At 40.2% G+C, this 20,244-nt stretch overlaps 3 protein-coding genes across 5 annotated transcripts in view; 2 read left to right on the top strand and 1 right to left on the bottom strand.

Annotated features, from left to right (window-relative positions):
- Positions 1 to 13,279, top strand: part of NEK5 (NIMA related kinase 5) — a 28,647-nt gene extending 15,368 nt beyond the window's left edge. The window contains exons 11-22 of one of the 2 annotated variants that reach the window (XM_087758804.1): positions 1,256 to 1,455; positions 2,796 to 2,862; positions 3,204 to 3,323; positions 4,112 to 4,195; positions 4,300 to 4,404; positions 6,108 to 6,188; positions 7,027 to 7,095; positions 7,900 to 8,044; positions 8,239 to 8,370; positions 9,458 to 9,595; positions 11,180 to 11,294; positions 11,698 to 13,279. In XM_087758804.1, the coding sequence (XP_087614930.1) occupies positions 1,256 to 1,455; positions 2,796 to 2,862; positions 3,204 to 3,323; positions 4,112 to 4,195; positions 4,300 to 4,404; positions 6,108 to 6,188; positions 7,027 to 7,095; positions 7,900 to 8,044; positions 8,239 to 8,370; positions 9,458 to 9,595; positions 11,180 to 11,294; positions 11,698 to 11,947 (1,506 nt within the window). In that variant the 3' untranslated portion in view covers positions 11,948 to 13,279. The remainder of the gene's footprint in view (positions 1 to 1,255; positions 1,456 to 2,795; positions 2,863 to 3,203; positions 3,324 to 4,111; positions 4,196 to 4,299; positions 4,405 to 6,107; positions 6,189 to 7,026; positions 7,096 to 7,899; positions 8,045 to 8,238; positions 8,371 to 9,457; positions 9,596 to 11,179; positions 11,295 to 11,697) is intronic. The other variant, XM_087758803.1, reaches the window with a different exon arrangement.
- Positions 13,280 to 13,408: 129 nt separating this feature from the next.
- On the bottom strand, positions 13,409 to 19,031 carry ALG11 (ALG11 alpha-1,2-mannosyltransferase). Of its 2 annotated transcripts, none has more exons than XM_087758805.1 (4): positions 18,919 to 19,031; positions 17,597 to 17,830; positions 15,948 to 16,879; positions 13,409 to 13,803 (listed from the first exon to the last, which is right to left on the bottom strand). In XM_087758805.1, exons 1-4 carry the CDS (start codon positions 19,029 to 19,031, stop codon positions 13,532 to 13,534), a joined length of 1,551 nt encoding a protein of 516 aa, XP_087614931.1. In that variant the 3' UTR covers positions 13,409 to 13,531. The 2 variants fall into 2 exon arrangements, with proteins under 2 accessions (XP_087614931.1, XP_087614932.1); XM_087758806.1 differs by having other exon boundaries at positions 17,597 to 17,791; positions 18,919 to 18,980.
- Positions 19,032 to 19,432: 401 nt separating this feature from the next.
- Positions 19,433 to 20,244, top strand: part of ATP7B (ATPase copper transporting beta) — a 45,829-nt gene continuing 45,017 nt past the window's right edge. Inside the window, exon 1 of the mRNA XM_087757929.1 lies at positions 19,433 to 19,655. The gene's annotated coding sequence lies outside the window, so the exon portion shown is untranslated. The remainder of the gene's footprint in view (positions 19,656 to 20,244) is intronic.

The following is a 20,244-nucleotide window of genomic DNA, read 5'->3' as shown; positions in this document are numbered from 1 at the left end:
TCAGGGCCCATGGACTTACGTTTGTCCAGTTTGCTTACGTATTCTCTAACCTGATTCTTTTCCACCAAGGGCATGTCTTCCTTGCTGCACACTCTTCCCCTAGTCGCAGGGGCTGGGATTCCTGAAGGCTGGTCTTGCTAGTAAAGACTGAGGTGAAGAAGGCATTCAATACCTCAGCCTCTTCATGGCCTGTGTCAGCAGGGCACCTGCTTCACTGGTCACAGTTCTCTATCCTCTTACATTTATTTGTTCTCCTTGTTGCTTGGAATTGCCATGCTTCTGGATACCATACTGTAAAACTTATTTCAGTGAGGGACAAGATTTTGAGGTTAACTCTTCCTTGGGAACATTATTGTCAGTGGAAATTTTTTTTCTTATATAGATATGAATTTGTATTCTACTGTAATCTGGATTATACTGTAGGTAGATGAGCCTATTTTCAGGGTTTCTAAGAAGGCAAGTAGGGAAGAATAGTTAATGTATTTACCATCTAAGGAAGGGATACTTAGATGCTTTTTAATTTATGTAAGGAAATAAGCCAAATTCAGCATGTTTCTTATACACCATATAGTGGTTTTTAGTCTCCCACCGTGGAAAAGTTTGTGAATGTCTTACCACGCTTCTTTTATATCATGCAGTGGCAGCTAGACAATCGCCTTCTTTCCATTGCTTTTATAAGAAATAGAAAAGACAGTCTTGTCACAAAGCAGAAATACAGGGATGTTTCATCACAGTAAGGACTTTGAGAAAAGAAAGGCAAGCTCCCACAGGCACATAATCAAAGAGATGGTGACATGAAGTAGCACAGTGCTCCCCTGAAAGCAGCAGTCAATGCGTATACTGCCCAAAACTACATCCCAGATTCCCCTTGCTCTCACATGTCAAAATAAGATTCTCCTGGAATTAATTCAGTGCTTTAGGCTTCAGAACAATGAGGTGGCTCTCGGGCAACGACACTACAGGGTACAAAGCTCCACGCTGGTTGACTTGCACAACAATATGGGCTGCTGCTTAATGACAGGAGCTGATGGAACAGGGGAAAAGGAAAAGGCAATGGTAATATTACATATGCCATGAGAAGTTAGGAAGTTTCTGGGTTGTATGTGAAAGGGTTTGGAAAACTTACTTACACTAACTATACTGTAGACAGCCTATATTACCATGCAACTCAGATTGGGGAGGACAGGAAATTAATTCAAACTTGTACTGATACAAATGAGAACAGGTAAATTAACATCCTTTATTGTATTTTCAGCCACAGAGCTCCAGATTTATGATGGCAGAAAGGCCAGAAAGTATTAGAGTACATGGCCATTATGGTCATTACTATGATAAGCTTGACAACTTGCAGAGGAAAGCTAATGCATATTATGACCTTTCTCATATCAGCCAAAGAGTTGAGGAATACTATAAACTAAAAGGAGAAGTTGCACCTCCACCCCCGCCACCCGACTGGTAAACTTTTCTCACTCTATTTATTAGTAGTGAATCGTCATGCATGTTTTGAGTTATCAGCCTTCCTCATTAGGTAGCACTAGACATGGCTCATTCAGTAGAATTCATTCTGTGCTTGGTCTTTGATAATTTTTTAACGTAAGTTTATCACACAACAACATAACCCCTGTTCCTGTCTATCCAGAACTTCCTTCTGAATGTATTGTCCTGATGTTTGACATTTCATTGTCAAAATGTCTCCCAAATCTCAGCCTTTTATTGGGTGAGAAGTAAAACACATTTTTTTTTGTAGACTTTCTGATTGTATCAAGGATAAACACTGTCTTTCCTTCCCACCAAGATCAGAATGATATAAAGACCAAAAGCATTTCTCCACTTGAGGGAACAGAGTGGGAGGCAGGCCATGAAAATGTTTTTTTTTTCCTGCAGAGCTTATATTTTGGTTTCAGATATAAAGATCCTTTCTCCAGCAGTTTATTTACTTCAAAGCCTTTCTCTTACAAAGCAGAGGTACAACCTTTTTATCACTTTGGAGTTTGCCTGTCCATTCCATGATTGGCCATTTTAGGTGTGGATGAGCTTTAAAAATCTTGAGAAAGGAAGGTAAGGAATTTTTAATACTGCCTACTTTTGGATCCTTCCTTTAAGGTTTACTGAATCATTAATTTTCATTCAATGACAACAGTGTTTAGAATGTTTCAGTTAAGGATCATCAGCTTTAGAACATCTTGTCTGAGCTGAGTTTCTAGTGCCTTATTTAAGGACAAAGTCAATTCAGTCTGGCTCTCTGGGGCACAAGTGGATTCTGAAGGTAGAAAATGAAATAAATAGAAATCAGGGAGCTTACAAGTGACTGCTGGTTATTTTATACCAAAACAAGAGGTAAGTGTTTAGAAACCACAGCATTACATAAATACAAAGTTAGGCTTATAGAATTAGGCACAGAGGAGAAAGGAAATAGAAAAGTTGTTGAATATACAACCTCCATTCTGACAATTTTCACTCGAGGATCAGGAAAACCAACTTTATTTTCATTAACCTTTCACATACCATCTATCAAATAAACGGTGGAGAAGGACTTTGTTGCACTCTTCAGAAGGCTAATGTAACTGAAGTAATAGGAAGGGGAATGCCTGAAGTGGATATGTTTGTTTGGGGTTTTTTTGTTATTTTACTGTTGTTCCATATTTATAGATATTTTATTCATATTTATATATTCATGTAGTAAAAAGAGAGCTCTGTTTGTCATATGTGATAGAACCTATAGAGAATTATTTGTGCAAAAGATAGCAGGTCTGTGAAATAAAATGTAGTATATGAACATCACTTTCTTCTCTCAGGCCTGCAGAGTATGTTCAAAGGCGTTTTGAAGCCCAACAGTACAAGATTAAAGTGGAAAAACAGCTGGTAAGTAAATACTGAATCATAGAATAAAATCTGTAAAAGAAACTGAATGAAAATCCAGAAGATGAACTGATGTCTTTCTAACAGCAAACTGTGACACTGACAGGTAGAAAGTTCTGATCTAGCAAATTCATTGATCTGCTTCGCAGTGTTCATTGTGAGGTTTTATTTTCTAATACAAAACTGTAGCAATGTAAAATTCTACTATAACTTTTTCCTCCAAAAATATACACTTGCCTTACGGCACTTTTCAGTGGAACAGGGAGAGTGAATTGGATGAGCACTGAAGGAAAGGATTCTAAATGAAAATTCCTTTGCTCTGGGATTTATTTGTACACCCATAGGGACTGCGACCATCCTCTGCTGACCCAAATCATGACCAGATACAACAGCAGAAAATAAAGGAAGGGCATGTCAAAAACCGTCAGCAGGACGTGTCTAGAAAGAATGAAATGAAAGAACAGGTAACTGAAATATCTTCCTTAGCTGCTTAAAGCTGTCTTCTTACACTCCTTGACAGTAGTACTCTTTACATAAGAATTAATTCTTTACCATCTGACCACTAGTAAAATACAAGCTCTTTTCATCTGGTTCCATCTTACATAAACTGCACAAAAGCTGATGTCCATAATAATTTCATAAACCATGGCCTTGATTTTGATTTCACTTCTGTTGAGATTAGAGGAGTTACATCGCTGAAGAAACCAATGTTGGAGGACGATAGATCCTCACATTTACAAATCAGAGAAAATAGTCATACATGCGTTATTTGCGTATGTGTATTCATTGTTCATAAATCATACTATGACATTTAGAGTGTGGTATAATAGTACGTGATGCATACTACTTCCCTGGTATGTTATAAATTTTGGAGATTATTTGATACAGAAGCAATATACTTTTCTGGTTTTGCTTTTGGGTGACAGAGAAAACAAACTGATACTTTTCTTACATGAGGGGAGTCAATCCTTAGGTTATTTTTGGAATTAGCTGTTGTAGATACAATTCTGTGGAAAATCTAGCATGAAACAGTCTAGAAAACTTCAAAAAGGTTAAAGTCTGGAAGAGCTGTAACTCCAAAATGTCCTGTAATAGGAAGTATCAAGCAATCTTTAAAATTGGCGGTAAAGGACACGGATCCCTTTTTCTTGTATATACACAGTTTGAGATCCATAGAATATTTTGTTTAGCTAGTGTTATTTCTGTATGTATTTCTAATACATATGTATTCTAACTTACTGTTCTTTAATAGGAGTACCTGAAACAATTGCAGAAAATTCGGGAAGAATACCACAGCGATACAAAAGAATTCAGATTCAGAGCAGGAGTACTCCAGGTAACAAAGCTCAAACATACACACAGTCACATTTCTTTTTTCTTTGTTAAGCTAGTACACTTAATTAGAAATTGAAATGAACATTTTATAAAAACGTTCCCTAGGAGAATGAAAAAATACAAGATAAAACCTATCTTGTGAGGCAACGGAAAGCTGAGGAGCAGTCTGAAACCAAGGATACAGCTGGAACAGAAGAAGAATCACTTCAGGTATCAGTACCATCTCCTAGTCTAAACAGAACTTTTTATGCAAGTCCCACATGGTCTTTGATTCACTCTCTGTGACAAATCTGAAAAATGGTAAAGCTTAAATCTCACCTGATGCTTGCACCATATGTGAAAGTCTCCCTAGGTTCCCTTCATGAACAGCCTGGAAAGTTTCTTTGGCTGAGTCCTGACTTGTTTTGGTATTTCTTTTTCATCTCTAACTATTAGGATGTACTTTCACTTAATTTCTTTTTGTGGTATGTTTCTTTTCCTTGCTTTCTGAGTGAAGTGAAGAAGAAGCCACTCACAGTGGCTTCACAGATGCAGCAATTCTTCAGAGCCTGCAGTAGCACTGTGTGGGAAGTCAGAATCCAGTTTTATGTGAACTCCTTACTTAAACAAAAATTTGGGAGTAGTGGGAGGAAGAGGCAGAGCTAAAGCTTTCCAGCTGCAGGACTTCTTCACTTCTTTCTCATCAAATACTACCAAAGCAGCTACTGGAGTGGAGTTTCAGAATTGTTCCACTTCTGCTTTGCAATATTGGCATTGTGAACACCAGATGAGGTTTCCAGACCACATGGAGTTCTGCAGCAACGAGTCCACTTTTCCTCAAGTGAAATGAATGAAAACCTTAATTTATGAAAATTAATCTCGGTGTGCAAATTCCCAGTCTATCCTGAAGGGAAAACAGCCCTGATCTAGCTACTAGGATTCTTCAGTCAAGATTTGCCTCTTGTGGTATAGGACGTCCTACACTTGTTCAGTAGCAAGGGGCAGACTTCCACATAAACCAGTGACAGACGTTGCTCCCAGTTGCAGCTGGAACTTGGGCCAAACCTGCCAATATTAGTAGGATTCTCTTCAGTGATTTTCATGGATCCTGGATCTGGCTTTTACTGAAATGAATTCACACATCACTTGATGGGATAAAGTAGGTTATAGGCAGCCAGAGCCACGATAGGACAGAAATTATATTCCCAGTGATTTAATGGGAAATGTATGATAACGAAAAAGAAACACTAAATTTTGCACCTGCTTGATGTCACCTTAGTTCATGGGTACTCCATCTACTGGAGAAACTGCATAGATATTTTAAACAAGTAAAATCTGTGAATTGTTGTGGTTTCACCCGAGGTTGAGGACGTGCCCTAATTGCAACAGATCACTGAAGGCGCTGCATACAATTATTTACTTTGCTTTTATCTGACAGGTTCTAACATAGGATATAGGAATACGAAAAGGGGTAATTAAATAATTTTTAGGTGTTACCAGAAAACAAGATACTATGAAACATGGCTATACATTCTACAGCCATAGGTTTCCATTATAATTTTGATTTTCATCACTTCCAAAGCTTTCCAGAATGAGATCAGCCTGACTCATCTTGCATATGATCATAAAAAATAAAAGATGTATTATTTATTTCTTGACATAGTACTATATCCTCCAAACATAGGTTTTTGAAAAATCAGAGGTTTGTACTTTATGCAAGGTTTCCTATTTTTCTTTTTGCCAGATAAGCCAGAATTATAATGTCTTTTAGTATTAAAGTCTAAATAAGGCAATGAATGGAATATTCTTACAGATATATATACAAGGAAATCAGTGACTACATTTACTACTTAAACAAGTCTTTTTTTACAGGGTATACACATATTCTGGTTCCAAAGAGTGGATTTTAAGTTGGGGTTTTTTCCTCCTTCCAGGACATGGAAGAAAACTTTAAACAAGTCAGACTCCAGGATAGGCAAGACCAAAATATCTTAGAAAAGAAACATAACACAAAGGTATCCATCCTTATTGTTGTATTTTTTCCATTTGCTTCTTATATCTGTACATTTCAAATGATTGTATTACCATGGTAGCTCTGGAAACCACATTATTTGAGAGTCAATTAAGAGTGCTGGTCTACTCTTTGTTAAAAGTTTATATGAGAAGATGGAATCGCTAAGAAAATAAATGTATAGCAGAGCTTTTCTGATCATTTGAGAGAGACTCCCTTTAGATATTCCCAGATAGATAGTAATCAATCCCTACCTACTCATCTTTATATCAAACTGCATTAGCAGTGTACGGAAACTCATGTTTACTCAAAGTTTAAGTGAAGTCAAGTCAGGCTGCTAATTTCTTAACATTTTGTTATAAAACATTATTCTCTATAATGCTTTTTAAATTGTAGAAGGGGATGGGAATTGAACGGAAATGCACATAAGGTATCAGGAAGGTTTCTGACCATAAGATCGTTGTGAAGTGTATTAAAGGTCTTTTGTGAAATATTGCACAGAAGCAGTTGAGTATTCAAATTTTAATACTGGTTGAAAACCAGCTGTAAGAACCAACTCTGTGTATTGCAAGGATTTGAATTAAATGATTATCAGAGACACTTTTCCTTAAAATCAAAAGTGGATGCAATAATTTGAAAATATCCATAAACTACACTTACGGAAGTCTGGTTTTGTCCAATTTGTTCAACTATGATCCATTAAATAGAAGAAAAATATTGTTAAATAAAAGTTATTTTCAATAGAAGAATTTTTTTGAAGTTTGTAGTTCCATATAAACTGAGTACATTTAATTAAATGTTTTTATTTAATAAAATAAATTAATTGTGTGAATTTTCTTTAGGGAGGAGTGAAGTTTGAAATTAATTTAGATGTATGTGTTCCTGAGGAAGACAGCATTCAAGAAGCAGAGGTATGTTGTAGTTACATTGAAAGCATTTACATTAGTAATCTGACACCATGACAGTAGCTCCATGATCTCAGGTTTAATTATTTCAACTACCATCATGCTCTACCTTCATTATAATGAAGCTTCCTATTGAGGATTTGTTGACATATTGCATATATCTGACCTTCTTCAAGTGGATAATTGCTTAGAAGAAAATTGGATGATATCTGGGTCAATCTTTCACATGGTAGAAGATGAAGGAATGCAGATATTTAAATTTTGTAAATTGGCCTGAGGGGAAGAACTCATCTCAAAACCGAGTTAGTCTGCAAATGCCGAATTTGATTTGTAAATTGTTTCAGTACATTCCTGTTTCTTTTCACTAGCGCTGTATCACAAAGCAAGAATAATATTGGGATGAACTAGCTGTTACTTAGAAAAGGTGGAAGTGAGACTACAGACAACATTATGTGATTTCATTTATTAAAATGACATTTCTAGCTGATCAACATGTAATAGCTACCTATTAAGATTTTTATTAGTATGTTAGAATTTTAAAATATTTGTAACAGCAACATCAAAAATATAATTTCTTTCTAGTATATATATTCTTAATTTATAAAGCACTGTTTTGTCATTCTGTTGTTTTACGTCTCTGCAGAGCCCCATGCAGCCCTCTGATTGATACACAAATTGCAATGTGACTTTTGAGTTCTGCTGCTTCACTTTTTGTTACACAATTTGCCTGTGCATACATGAGAATGGCTGGCCAACACAGTAAAATGAGAAGTGATTAGTTATTGTCCCATAATTGTTTTCTCTTTCCAGAGTAAACTGTTGTTTTTTCAGGTACTAGATAAACTCAATGAGACTTTGACTTTCGTGGATGGTGAGAATCTTAAGGAGAAATTGGTGGAAGTTTATGAAGATCATATGGACAGAGCTTCGGAAGAACTATCTGGACACCAAACAGGTATTTCTTGGGGAAATGCAACGCTGAGTGTTAATCCTGAAAACTACTTAGGAGTTAGGTAAATTCAGTAACTCCAGGCTATAGCAAGTTTATCTGATGAGCTCTCTCTTTATAATATCACATAATATTATAATCACACTGAAATCTACTTTAAAAAATGAAACAACCTTACCTCCTCTTTTTCTTCCCCTTAGAGTCCAATGATATTGGTGATACCAAAGAAGACAGAAAACATTGGCAACCTGGAGCCCCTCAGACACTACTGAATTTTTTAGCTGATGCTGATATCACTTCTGTATGTCCTACTATGGCTGAAAATGAACTTGGTAAAAAAGTTTTGGTTTTCGGTGAGTGAAAGTAGAGAGCTGCTAAAATTCAGCCAGACTACTTACAGACCTTTGCCAAAACAATTCCATACCAGAGTATTCACATGATCTGGCAGGCTTTTAATTGCAGGACTTCATAATACCTGAGGTCATTGTATGTGTTAAACCATAGAACGCAGTCATCATTTTCCCCTCTGCCTAATATTGCAATCATGTTGTCCTGCTCATATGTATTGAGGGCTGCATTTTATGAATCACTCTGTGGCCTGGGTAACAAGGGCTAAAAATGACAGTCTGTGCAGCTAATCAACACCACTTCCTTGGGCCTTGAGTTGATGAAACACAAGAACTGAGGCAGTCAGTTGCCAACACCATCCCAGAGTGTGGTGGAGTTCTGGTTTCCCACTCCACACACCGGTGTTGCTACACAGTCACAAGTGCATCCTCGCACAGCTGCGGCTGTGGCGATGCTCCTTTTCAGAAGCAGCTAACTGCTGTGTTTCTTACAGCACCAGTGCATATATTCCCAGGCAGCCAGGTATCTCCAGTGCCTGGCTGCTGCAAATGAGGGGCTCTTCCAGCATTCCAGCATGCTCCCAAGCATGTTACACAGAAACAACCTGAAGAGTTTGCACGGACAGTGAAGACAAAGCAGAATATTGTTAATATGCCACTTCTTGTTCATTCTGCCTTAGATGAAAGAGCATAGGGCACAAGAGAAACAGGAACTTCTTTGAAGCTTTTCCAGCCCCAAGAAGCCAACAAGTTTGAGACCAAGGACTGCTCAATGAAGCTGCACCTGTCTATTGCAGGCCTAATAAGCAGTTACTTGAGCTTTTACTTTATTAAAAATGGTGTTAAAAATTTTTAGTGACAATAGGCCAAACTATTTTTTTATCTATGGCATTAGTCAGACCAAATACTTATTAAAAATTCAGTATTCCACAAGGGAAAAAAAACCAAACAGGATTCCAGTGTTACCCAAAACGAAGAAATAAGTGTCAAGCCTAGAAAGTCTGAATCTGACAAAAGAGAGTGCCAAGCCACAGTCATGCTTTTGTGACCTGAGAACCTTCCTGTTCTTCAGCTGACCATGCTATTCTGCCTGAAGACATCCCAGAAAACAGGAAGCAGTGGAAACAAACACCACCAGGGACACTGCTTGACATCTTAGCAAAAGCAGAGCTATCTAAGGACTCCTTCATCCGACTTGACGAGGAAGTAGGTAGGTGGTTACTCTAAATTGTGCGGGTTCTTCTTTAGTGTGTTATTTCTTCTACCATTGGCAGAGGATCTGTGATGAGAACTGACATTTTGAAGCAGCTGGCAAACTAGAAAAACATAGGCAGCCTGTCCCAGCAGCCACTGCTCTCTGCCCTGTAGCAGTGAAAGGCGTCTTTCAGGACGTTGCTCTTTTTAATAGCAGGGAAAAGGGCAAGCCCTACTTACCAACTTCCTTCATATATAATTCTTTCCTTTCTTGCATAGGCAGAGGTAAGCTACTACTGCCAGCGAGCTGGCAGATACCACAAACCTGGATCTATCCCCTGCAATTGTTGAAGAACCCTGTAAAAAACATTTATACAAATACATGTATTTCTGTAGAACAGCTGTAAATTTTAGTACATGGTGGCTTAAACTACAGTGGTGCCTTACTTTACAGCATGGTCCATGCTGATACAGCTGACACTGAAATTGATTCGAACTCGCTTACACTGCAGCACAATTTCCTCAAGTAACAGACTGTTTTAAAAATGGCATTTACTTTGTATCAAAGTTGTTAGCAAAAAAGCCAGAGTATTTTCCATAGAAAGATGCAGTAAATGTAACCGGACATTGTGTTTTTATGCACACCTTACAATCTACTGAACATATAATTGGATGACAGGACTTTTAAGCCAGCTAAATTGTACGTGCCCAGTGTTAAGATTTTTAACGGATCGTGAGAAATACCTTTCATTTGCACAACTGTGCAGTCAGCACTCTCATGCTAATTATGCCTCACATACATGTTTTCTCATAGTGTAACAAGCTCCTTTAAAACTGCTCCATCCTGAAGGCTAAACCAGCTAAAGGTACCAGGTAAATTCCTAAGACTAGCTTTATAGCTTACACATTAAAAAAAAAAAAAAAAAAAGAAATTCAAACCACTTTTCACTAATGTCAGCAGTTCATAGGGCTGAAGCAAGAATAAGGTCACACAGGTATTCTAACTGCTGCTGGTTTTATCAGTTACATTTATTAAAATATGGCACTCTCTCAGTACCCAGTTCTGCCCTGCTACTCAAACTGACGTTGTGAGCCCAGTGTTACCCAAACTGACAGATTTCTTTTGGATCACATGCAGAATTTAGTCTTTATACTAAAACAACTCTTAGCATCGTTCTCCTACCTTCAGGTTAGGCTTGCCCTTCAGTCTTGAAAGCCAGCGCTTTTAGGGAACCACAGCTATATCCAAGCAGCAATTTTCAGGCTTTCCCAAACAGGGAAAGTTTTCCCTCCCCTAAGTTTTCCACTGAAAATGCAGATTGCTGTATTGGGAACATAAGCCCACTAACAACAGATCGCCTTTCTTACTTAACTTTTATAGTCCTTTGGTTGTGGTGTACAAACACACTAGGTTCCACTGAGCCAAGTTACAAACCACTGACTAGAACACCTGTGATCAAGAGTAACAGAAGCGTGGTGTTTACATTGTTGTAATTGGAACAACAACAAAATTCAAGCATTTACTTATTTGCTATTACTTTACATACACTTTCATAGTTAGCTACTATACAAATAAAGGAATGTTTCTCTTCCTTTCCAGAAGGGAGATTAACTATGTTGCTTCCAAAAGAATACAAGGAAGATAATTCAGAAGCATACTCTGCTGTTGCTGTTGATGAAGGCAGACTTGAGCCAAGATCAGATGATGAAGACACGTAAGTCAAGCACATCAGAAGAAAAATCCATACAACTGAACAGTTTTGATGAAATGACAGGTTGCATTGCCCAAAGCTTTTCTTCTGTTCTTTTAAATTCATGAGGAAAACTCGCTTGTTTTACAGAGTCTGCTAATTTAACTTTTAATTCTGTAATTTAGTATGTCAACACTGCCATTAAAAATGTTATGCAGAAGTATTAACATGGCTTTATAACTCCTGTTCTCTTACCTTATAAATACAGGTAAACAATCTCACAGAGAAAGAAGAAACAGCTCACATTATGTGTGTAGCTTGTATATTTTAAAAGTAATTTAAAAAAAAGTCTCAAAGGCCTTGAAAAGAGAAAGGCTTGTAACAAAGATAGATTTAATCAATGTAATTATCTTGTTTTACTTTACAGAAATTTTGAAGATTCTGAAGATGAACTAAGACATGAGCTGGAAGAATCTCTGGAAAAAGCGGCAGCTTCTCCAGCAGAGAGAACCGTGAAGTCTCCCATCCTTTCAATAAATAAAGGTCAAACAGATGAAGAAAAGATAAGTTTACCTCACAAACTACTTGGAAAATCTGATGATTTAGAAACTAACCATGGGTCATTTAGTGTTGACACACATAATGAAAAAGTCAAACAGGAAGCAAGAGCTACCTAGAACACGAGCACAGTTACTGTTTCAAAACTTTAACTCGCTTGAAATTTCAGCCACATCAGTAACAAAATTTAAGGATAGCTGACATTGAATGCCAAGTAAATCGACTGCTTTTCAACAGTGCTAAACACTCAGTTAAAATGAATAGAAGGTTGTTGCTGTTTTGTTTAAAAGGAAAAAAATCAGGCTGCTTTTCAGATGTCTGAATGTTGAAAAATCCTGATCCAGAGTGAAATGCACTTTCATTGTTATTATTCTAAACTACCTGGGACATCTCTGACACCACTTGCTTGAGCAAATTTCTGATAGCATCCTCTCTCTCTTTAACCATTTCTGTATCATGTAAGAAAGTCAGCTGGTCAGTATATTGTATTTCCCTAGCTCAATCAGCTCCTTGTTTTAAGAAGCTCTTACAGCTTTTCATAATCTCTGTACTGCCAATACAGCTTTATAATCCATAGTTTCATTTACAGTCCTGACTCTACATAGTATCACCAACTGCTCTGCAGTTTTATATAGTAGCAGTAAAAGGGTTTATTAGCAGCATGAGAACTGTGCATTCCCCAATTCCTAATAAAACATGGAACGGTAGGTTCTTCCAACCATATTTTTTCATGTACAAAATTTCATATAATCCAGGTGAAGCTTAAATAGAAGGAAAACCACATTCTAAAGTCTGATTTCAGTAGCTTTTTGCATTTCTCTTAGTTTTCTAAAATACAAAATATTGCTTTGATGGCTCAAAAAAAGACTATGTTTTTCCGTTTTTGATACAAAAGCAGATGTCCAATTTTTGAACATTTTGTTCACTGTGTTCTCAGTTTTATAATAAGCAGTAGTTTAGGGCTTTAACATTCATGTTTGTATAGCATTTAATTATGCCCTGTAATCTAGACCCTTGTATTCCCTAGGAACAGAAAAACCTTGCAATAGAATAGGGTTGGAAAAATACCATTAAGTTGTCATACTGTGAAAGGGCATGAGGAAATAGCTAATATAAGGACCATAGACAAGTGCAATTATTACACTTACTGAAAAGCAAGCTAGCAAAACCATCATATGATTAACCTAAAGGAATCACTGTAGGTAATGAAATCTCCAGAACCATAATTAAAATCCCACATAATAGAATTTTGCCACGCAATGGGGGACAGCAAATTGGAAATGTGCTACAGATTCTGGGAAAAAACCTTCTGGATACAAAAGCTATCAAACAACAGTGTCGACTTTAAAAAGTGTGACTGCAGGTGAAGAGTCACAAAATGGGTGGAGACTGAAAGTAAAGTATTCAATAAATAAAAGAACTTCTAGATGTAGTTCTGTTACCAAGGAAATATGATGGTTCTGTGAATCCAGAGCGTTTTGCAGTGCACCGTACTGTCATGTATTCAACACAGATAATTTTCAGGAGCGTTTCTTTCCCAGTAAAAAAAAATCTCTATTACATAAAGCAGATACCCTGACAAAAAGAAAAAAATATCTCTTTATTAGATAGGACCAAGGGCTCATAGATTGCATATATTTACAGGTGACACAGTCAAATAGAAAAAGTTAATTTTATTCATATACATTTTTATTAATATACATTTATTTAAATAATGGCTCCACAGATAACAGGAATGTCTCTTCAAAATGCTGGTCAGAAAACCTGTGCACAGACCGACGAGCGTTTTCTCTGATCTCTAACCTTTTTTCAGGGGACAAAGAGAGGATATAAGCCATCGTCTCAGCATAATTGTCCTCGTTTTCTGCTAGGAAGCCTGTAATCTGTCCTTCATAGGGTACCACAATATCTAATTTGGGGCCTCCAGAATTGTGAGCCAGGATAACTGTGCCAGCTGCCATACATTCCACTACTCCTGTAAAAGACACAAAACATGCTGATAGGAATGTGTACATCACGTACTTTGGCTTTCCGTAAGGCACTGGAAAGTTAAAAACACAGTAAAATTCACCCAGAATTACAAGTTACTATAGACTGCCGTTCTAGATCAGTTTGAAAAATACAGAGTCTCATGAGATAAACAAATTTAAGTTTTTCAGTTCTAAGGACTGAAATGATAGTTTCTCTTAAACACATAAAATTGAAATTAGAAATCAGATATAAGTGGTTAAGTTGTGGTTCTTGTAACATATTTGATTTACCTGAGGGAGATTATATCGCCAGTAAATATGTTGAAAAAAAAGCTAGATATTGAAAGAAATGTAAAGATAAACATGGAAAGTAGCTCTGTGACAGAACGCTGCATAGTTCTGTTCTGCTCTGTAACAGAACACTGTTCTGTTCTGCTCTGTGACAGAACACTGCAACACTGCTTTTATGGTATGGTGGCAGCTGCAAAAAATAATTAAAAATTAGAGTTGAACATAATTGTATTCATTTTCTCATTCACACTGAAGATTTTTAACATTTAGAAAGATACTGAGAGAAAAGCTGTCTATGCACATTCAATCTGATATTCAGAGGTTCAGTATTTTGCAGAATAACAAATCTTTCTAGCTTTTGACAATTCAGCAAGACAAACTAGTAAAAATTGTTATCGCTGCATCTGTATTTTTGACGGAAGAAATTTTAATGAAATGGGAATCTGATATTAAGCTTTCCTCAGCCAAATGCAGTGGCATAGGAATATAGAATGTATACATCAACCTCAACTCTCCTCCATGATTCCTGATCAGACCTCAGAAATCACTTCAATTGCTGATTCTTCTCAGTTCTGATTTGATTTTTACAAAGTTCCCCTAGTTCAAAAATTGCCAACTATAAATAATGCTCCAAAGTTTTGGAACATGTCTTTTACAGGTAAAAAGCCACTGGAGATGAAATCATACTGAAGTTCAAAATCACAGTGTGATTGTATCACTTTTTTACAATAATTTTTTATTTACTTAAACTGTTTTATGGGGGAAAAAATAGGGGAAACCATTATTTCCATTTTGTGGCAGTTGCTTCTGAGAGACACTTCAGAATAAATTTTTTTTATACCAAGTTCCCACAGACTATAAACTAGTACTCCTGATACTTACTTAACTTGTATTCTAATAATGCCTGATGACATTAACTGCAGTTTAGTCACATTATAGGCACGTACAGCATCCATCTGCTTGGCTGCTAACTTACTCTGTTGTAGATTTAGGGCACATGGGAATCTTAGATTCCCTTTCAAAGTCAGGACTCAACTAATCCCAATAAACTGAGCCCAACACCTTAATTCTGTATGATAGCACATTGCAAACCAGGTCCCAGCTCCTCTTTGGCATTCTGCTCCACACTATGGCGACTGATTTAAGGACTTGATTGCCTTAGCACAAGTACCTAGCGCAATGAGATGACCAAGGGCACCTGGGGCATCCACATGGGGCTTACAAATAAGACACAGGATCTGCGGGAGACTCACACCTCTGAAACAGCAGCTAGAGCCCTGTGACACAGAGGAGCCATTTCAAACGGCAGCTGAGGCAGGTTAAACATGCTCAAAATCTCTGTACATGGATGTCTACACGTGAACTGTGTCTAAGCTCCCCCTGCAGTCAGCGGAGCCAACAGGGCACAATCTAAGGTGCTCAAACAGAAGTACCTGGTGCCTTTTGAGGCTCCATTGGGTATGGAAGGCATCTGCGTGAGGCTGGCAAACCTAACTCAGGACCTTAGGGTGACCCTGAAGAGCGACAGCTGGAGGTCAGGCAGAACATCCTGGGCGGCGCAGATGGGACGAGCTGCCTCTTCAGGTGACTAGAAGATGCCCACAATTAATAGTCTACGATGTCTACAGCGCTTCAGCTTGCACTACAGTAGTACCTAGTGGTTAGCCATCTGAATTGGTCCTGTAGGCTCTACCTCAGCTAGATCACCTCTGACGAGAACGGGAGTTGGACACCTGCTTGGCATGCAGACCTCTGTGCTTAGACACCAACACCGAGGAGCCTTAATCGTGAACCGAAGCCCTCCCCAACCGTGTCCCCAGCTGGAACAAATGGCTGAACACTGAGGAAAGATACTGACCAATCCCGAAGTGCTCGTTCCACATCGTATGGAGGCCGATGGTGGCCTCGGACAGGTGTCTCTTCAGCTCCTCAAAGGGAATGTTTATTCTGAACGTGACGTCCTTACTTACTCCCAGCTCTTCACAAAGACGTTTAAGGTTATTTACACGCTCTTCATCTTGCTGATTACGACAGCCTCCAATTAAGATAAGCTTCAACGATGGCTGCTGCCCCAGTCTCTTCTCTTTCAGCAATTGAGCAAAAGCTCTGATTTGCAAAGGATGATCTTTTTCAGGCCTGAACTGGCTGACGGAAACAATGGAATATTCCGAGGTGCTCTTTTCCTCTTCCAGTGGAATATCCAGGAAGGTCTGAACATCACACGGTGGATATACAACGCTAGTGCAAGCCCCAGCTCTCCAGAGGGAAAGGATGTGATTTAGCGTCCAAGAAGAATTAACCATAATCACATCACTGCAGGAACCAACCAATCCGTACATGAAAGCAAAGAAGTAGTAGTAGACAAGTTTAAATTTGCTCAAAAGAGGATTGTTTGTAATGAAGGCTGCATTGTTAAACCTGGTATCCTGATTCCTAACGACAGAAAGCATATCGGTGCTGATAGTGGGATAATGGACGTAACATCCAACGCGACAGCCTCCTAAATATTTAAAGAGGGGAAGCGTGAAGGCATAACCCATTGAGTCAATATAAATATCAGGAACACACTTTAGAAGAGCTTCCCAGCCAAGAAACACTGATCCTAAACTTTGTCCCAGCAAAGTGAAGTGAGGGTAAAGAGAAGCTTTCACAAGGTAGCGTTTTTCTAGAAATACAAACTTCACAGGATGAGTTAATTTAATATTGAATCTTCTGAAAGCACCTTCTACTATTTCTTCTCCAGTGGCATCTCTATCACCAGTGTAAACAACGCACATTACATTTCTGTACCTGCAAGAGTAAAGAAAAAGAATTTCACACATTCTTCTCTTGAAATTTTGTAACACAAAACTAAAATATTATCCATTCAAAATTCCTCAAAAAGTATGTGAGAACAAATGTCTGGTCTAGCTCTGAAACGATTTTAACTAAATTATACTTTTCCTTATACTTTCAGTTTTTTCTGATCTGCAAAAAACCATATGGCTGAGGACTGGAATACTTTTTTTTGAGTAAAACATAAAAGGAGCTCAGTATTATTATACAAACTTGAGAACGCCTTGCCCTACATTAGAAGATGTCTGCCTGGTACATAGCATGAGTAAAATGCAGAAGACTCTGCAAGCCAGTGGACGTGCCAATGTTAAATCCACTTTAAGTATTAGCTCGTTTTGCCTCCTGCATCAAGAGGCAAGTATCAAGATTATCAGTTATCTACTGACAAGTTATGCCTAAACAAAGTTCCATGCCAGTACTGCAAAACCGATGAGGGAGGAGGCGTTCTCCCAAGGAGAGAAAGAAGTGAGAGATGCCCCAGCAGGACAGATCAAAATCTGGGTAAAGGGATGAAGTGGAATGGTGCAACCAGGTGAACTCAGACATAAAAAAAAATGCAGGACCAGTAGATTAATGATACCTATTTAAGTACGTAAAATGCCAAAATGTGCATAAGTAATACCATCAGTAGTGGAGAATGAAATACAGTATTTGATAAACATATATGCTTACTTTTTCTGGAGCGTTCTTATGGCACACCACAAGACTCTCTCGCCTCCACCACCTGCATTGCAATATGGGTGAAAAAATGCAACCAGCAATGGCCGCTTCCCATCTTTTCCTGCTGAGGTCAACTGTTTTTTCCTTTGTTGTATCCAGAGCCGTATTCCCCACAGTAGTATCACCAAGCAGACACATAAAATTCCACTTAGAAATAATGCAGGGATTAACAATGAGCACAGCAATCTGAAACAAGCCAGAAATTTTAAAATCTAAAATTGCTTTAAACAAATACTATATGAAATTGAGAGAGAAGGGCTTACAGGTAGAGCTACAGGGAGTTCAACAATTTATTGAGTTCTAATCTCAGAAATCATCAATATCTGTGTATCATTTCAACAATTACGGGAAAAAAAAATCACTATTCTACATTGTTCAGCCAACGATATTTTTCCTACTGTTACATCTCAATCATTTATTACTGTTTATTCATGCCATGTATCTATATGTATCTCCATGTGCTATATACACTATAAAAGTTGCATGCCCTTAGCAATCTGTCAAAACACAACTAGCGAAGTGATTTCTAAATCGTTTTGTAAGACTCTTCTTCAGTCCAAGCTCCTGTTTGGCCTGCCTTAGTGTCAACGGCTTTGGCGCACAGCTACTTGGGCCAGCCTGCAGTGGATGACCCAGAACCTGTGTTTTCCATCCCCCTGAGATCCGAAGAGCTCTGTCAGTTGCCCAGAAAAGCTCTGAGCCGTTTCTCTGTTTAGAGAGCCCGGTTTCCTCAGGCCTCTGAAGCACTCTCCGACAGCGGCATTCCCTCTGCTCCCCGCCGCCTCCCTGCACAGCTCTCCTAACCCAGGAAGGGGAGGTTTCCCACAAGCCTCTCCTTGGCCTACAGAGCTTCAGAGGCGCCAGCGCCTGGATTCTGATGCTGTGCTACGCGTTATGACAAACGTCATTCACTCGACGTTAAAGGGGTTGCCCAGGGCGAGCCACGCGTCGCGACGGACACGTCAGGTAAGAAAACACTTTCATTTCGGAGATGAAGAAGCGGAAAAGCACATTAACCCGTCCGAGGCCGGCGGCAGAGAGAGAAGCAGCCGGGCAGGGACGCGTCCCACCCCACCCCGCCCCGCCCGGCGGCCGCCTCTCCTCAGGGCGGGGCATAGCGGGGCGGGCGGGTGCGTGATGCCCGGGGGGGCTGGGGGATCGCGGCCGCGGCTTGGCAGGGGGCCATGGAGGCGCGGGGTCTCCTCCTCCTCCTCCCCTCCCTCTCCGCTGCCGGGACGCGCCGCCCCCACACACGGCCCCCGCACCCCCGGTACCTGATGAGCCCACACAGACACAACCCTCCCGCCACCATCTTGGGCAACGCCGCCACGCCTTTCCGCCGGAAGGGGAGGCTCCTGGCTGGGCGGGGGCGGGACCAGCCGGGCATTGCCTCCCTCTCATTGGCTCCCGCGGGAGATAGACGGAGGGGAGGGGAAGGGGCGGGGCTAGGAGCGGCGCGGCCCTGCCGAGTGGGCGGGAGCGGCGAGTGGGGAGTGGCCGTGCACGAGGGGCCGGGGGGGCGGGGCGGGCCCTGGCGCGGGCTGGCAGCGCCCCCTGAGGGGCGGGAGCGGCGCTGCCGGCGCTGTGGCCGTTGCCGCCTCTTCCTCCCCCTCCCCCTCCCCCTCCCCCTCCCCTCCCCCTCCCCCTCCCCGTCCCCCTCCCCCTCCCCCTCCCCCTCCCCCGCCCCCGCCCCCCCCCCCCCCCCCTCCCCCTTCTCCTCCTTCTCCTCCTCCTCCTCCTCCTCCTCCTCCTCCTCCTCCTCCTCGGCGCCGGGTCTCCTCAGGGGACAGCGCCTCCCGCCCGTCCCTGCGGGCGGAGCCCGGGCCCGTGGCACGGCGGCTGGATTACGGCGTGGTGTGTGAGGAGGCAGAGGCCTCCCTGGGACGGGGGGTTTCTTCTCCCGCATCCACCGCACGCCAAGTTTGTCTCTGTAAATACTGGCCCCTCTCTTTGGCCAGAAGAGGATGGTATTCGATGTCCTGTGTTCCAGCCCTGCCTTAACCTCCTGCTTGTAAGTGAACCCCTCTTTGTAGAGAGGTACCTGTCTGCTCTCTGTGAGTGTGTGCAAGTTAACTCTGTGAGGCCGAGGACAGGATGTCCAAAATATTCCATGCCTGGTGCCATCTCTAACAGGATCCCCATGAACACGCTCACCAGAGACAATTTCCACTGGAGGATGTCCAGGCTGTCTCTAGCTAATATACTTTGTCTCCTATTTTGTCTTGACTGGAGACTATATGCACAGACCAGAGGATTGGTGTAGAGATAAGACTGAACAGTGCTGTTTTTTAAAATGCTACTAAGGACGTGTCAGTAAAGAGCAAGACTTTGTATTTGTGAAATGGCTTCCTTTGGAACAATGTAAGAAACTCATCCTGCTCTCCTGGGAAGTGTTGAGTGAAACTAACAGACTGTAGGTGAGGAGGGGGCTTAGGCAGAACAGGCCAAAACATTTCTGATCTCCTGTCACATCGCTAGGTGCTTTTTTTTCCCCACCACATTTTCCATTTAAAAATAATGAAATGCTTTATGTGGCAAATTTGATCCAGATAACTCAGTCTCCAGTCTTTTGCAGAGTTTAGTTGTCCAAAATTTGAGGG

This window comes from Nipponia nippon, unplaced genomic scaffold (genome assembly GCF_047370975.1).
Source record: "Nipponia nippon isolate SJK-2023a ecotype South Korea unplaced genomic scaffold, ASM4737097v1 scaffold_2, whole genome shotgun sequence".
Taxonomy (NCBI): domain Eukaryota; kingdom Metazoa; phylum Chordata; class Aves; order Pelecaniformes; family Threskiornithidae; genus Nipponia; species Nipponia nippon.
This window is presented reverse-complemented; position numbering and strand designations above follow the sequence as displayed.

Bases quoted from the DNA above. Each gene is read 5' to 3' on its own strand.
- ALG11 (XM_087758805.1), bottom strand. From the start codon at position 19,031: ATGCCCGGCTGGTCCCGCCCCCGCCCAGCCAGGAGCCTCCCCTTCCGG. The intron at 17,831-18,918 runs GTACCGGGGGTG...GGCTTGTTTCAG, and splicing joins TGTCTGTGTGGGCTCATCAG to ATTGCTGTGCTCATTGTTAA. The intron at 16,880-17,596 runs GTAAGCATATAT...TTACTCTTGCAG, and splicing joins ATAAGAACGCTCCAGAAAAA to GTACAGAAATGTAATGTGCG.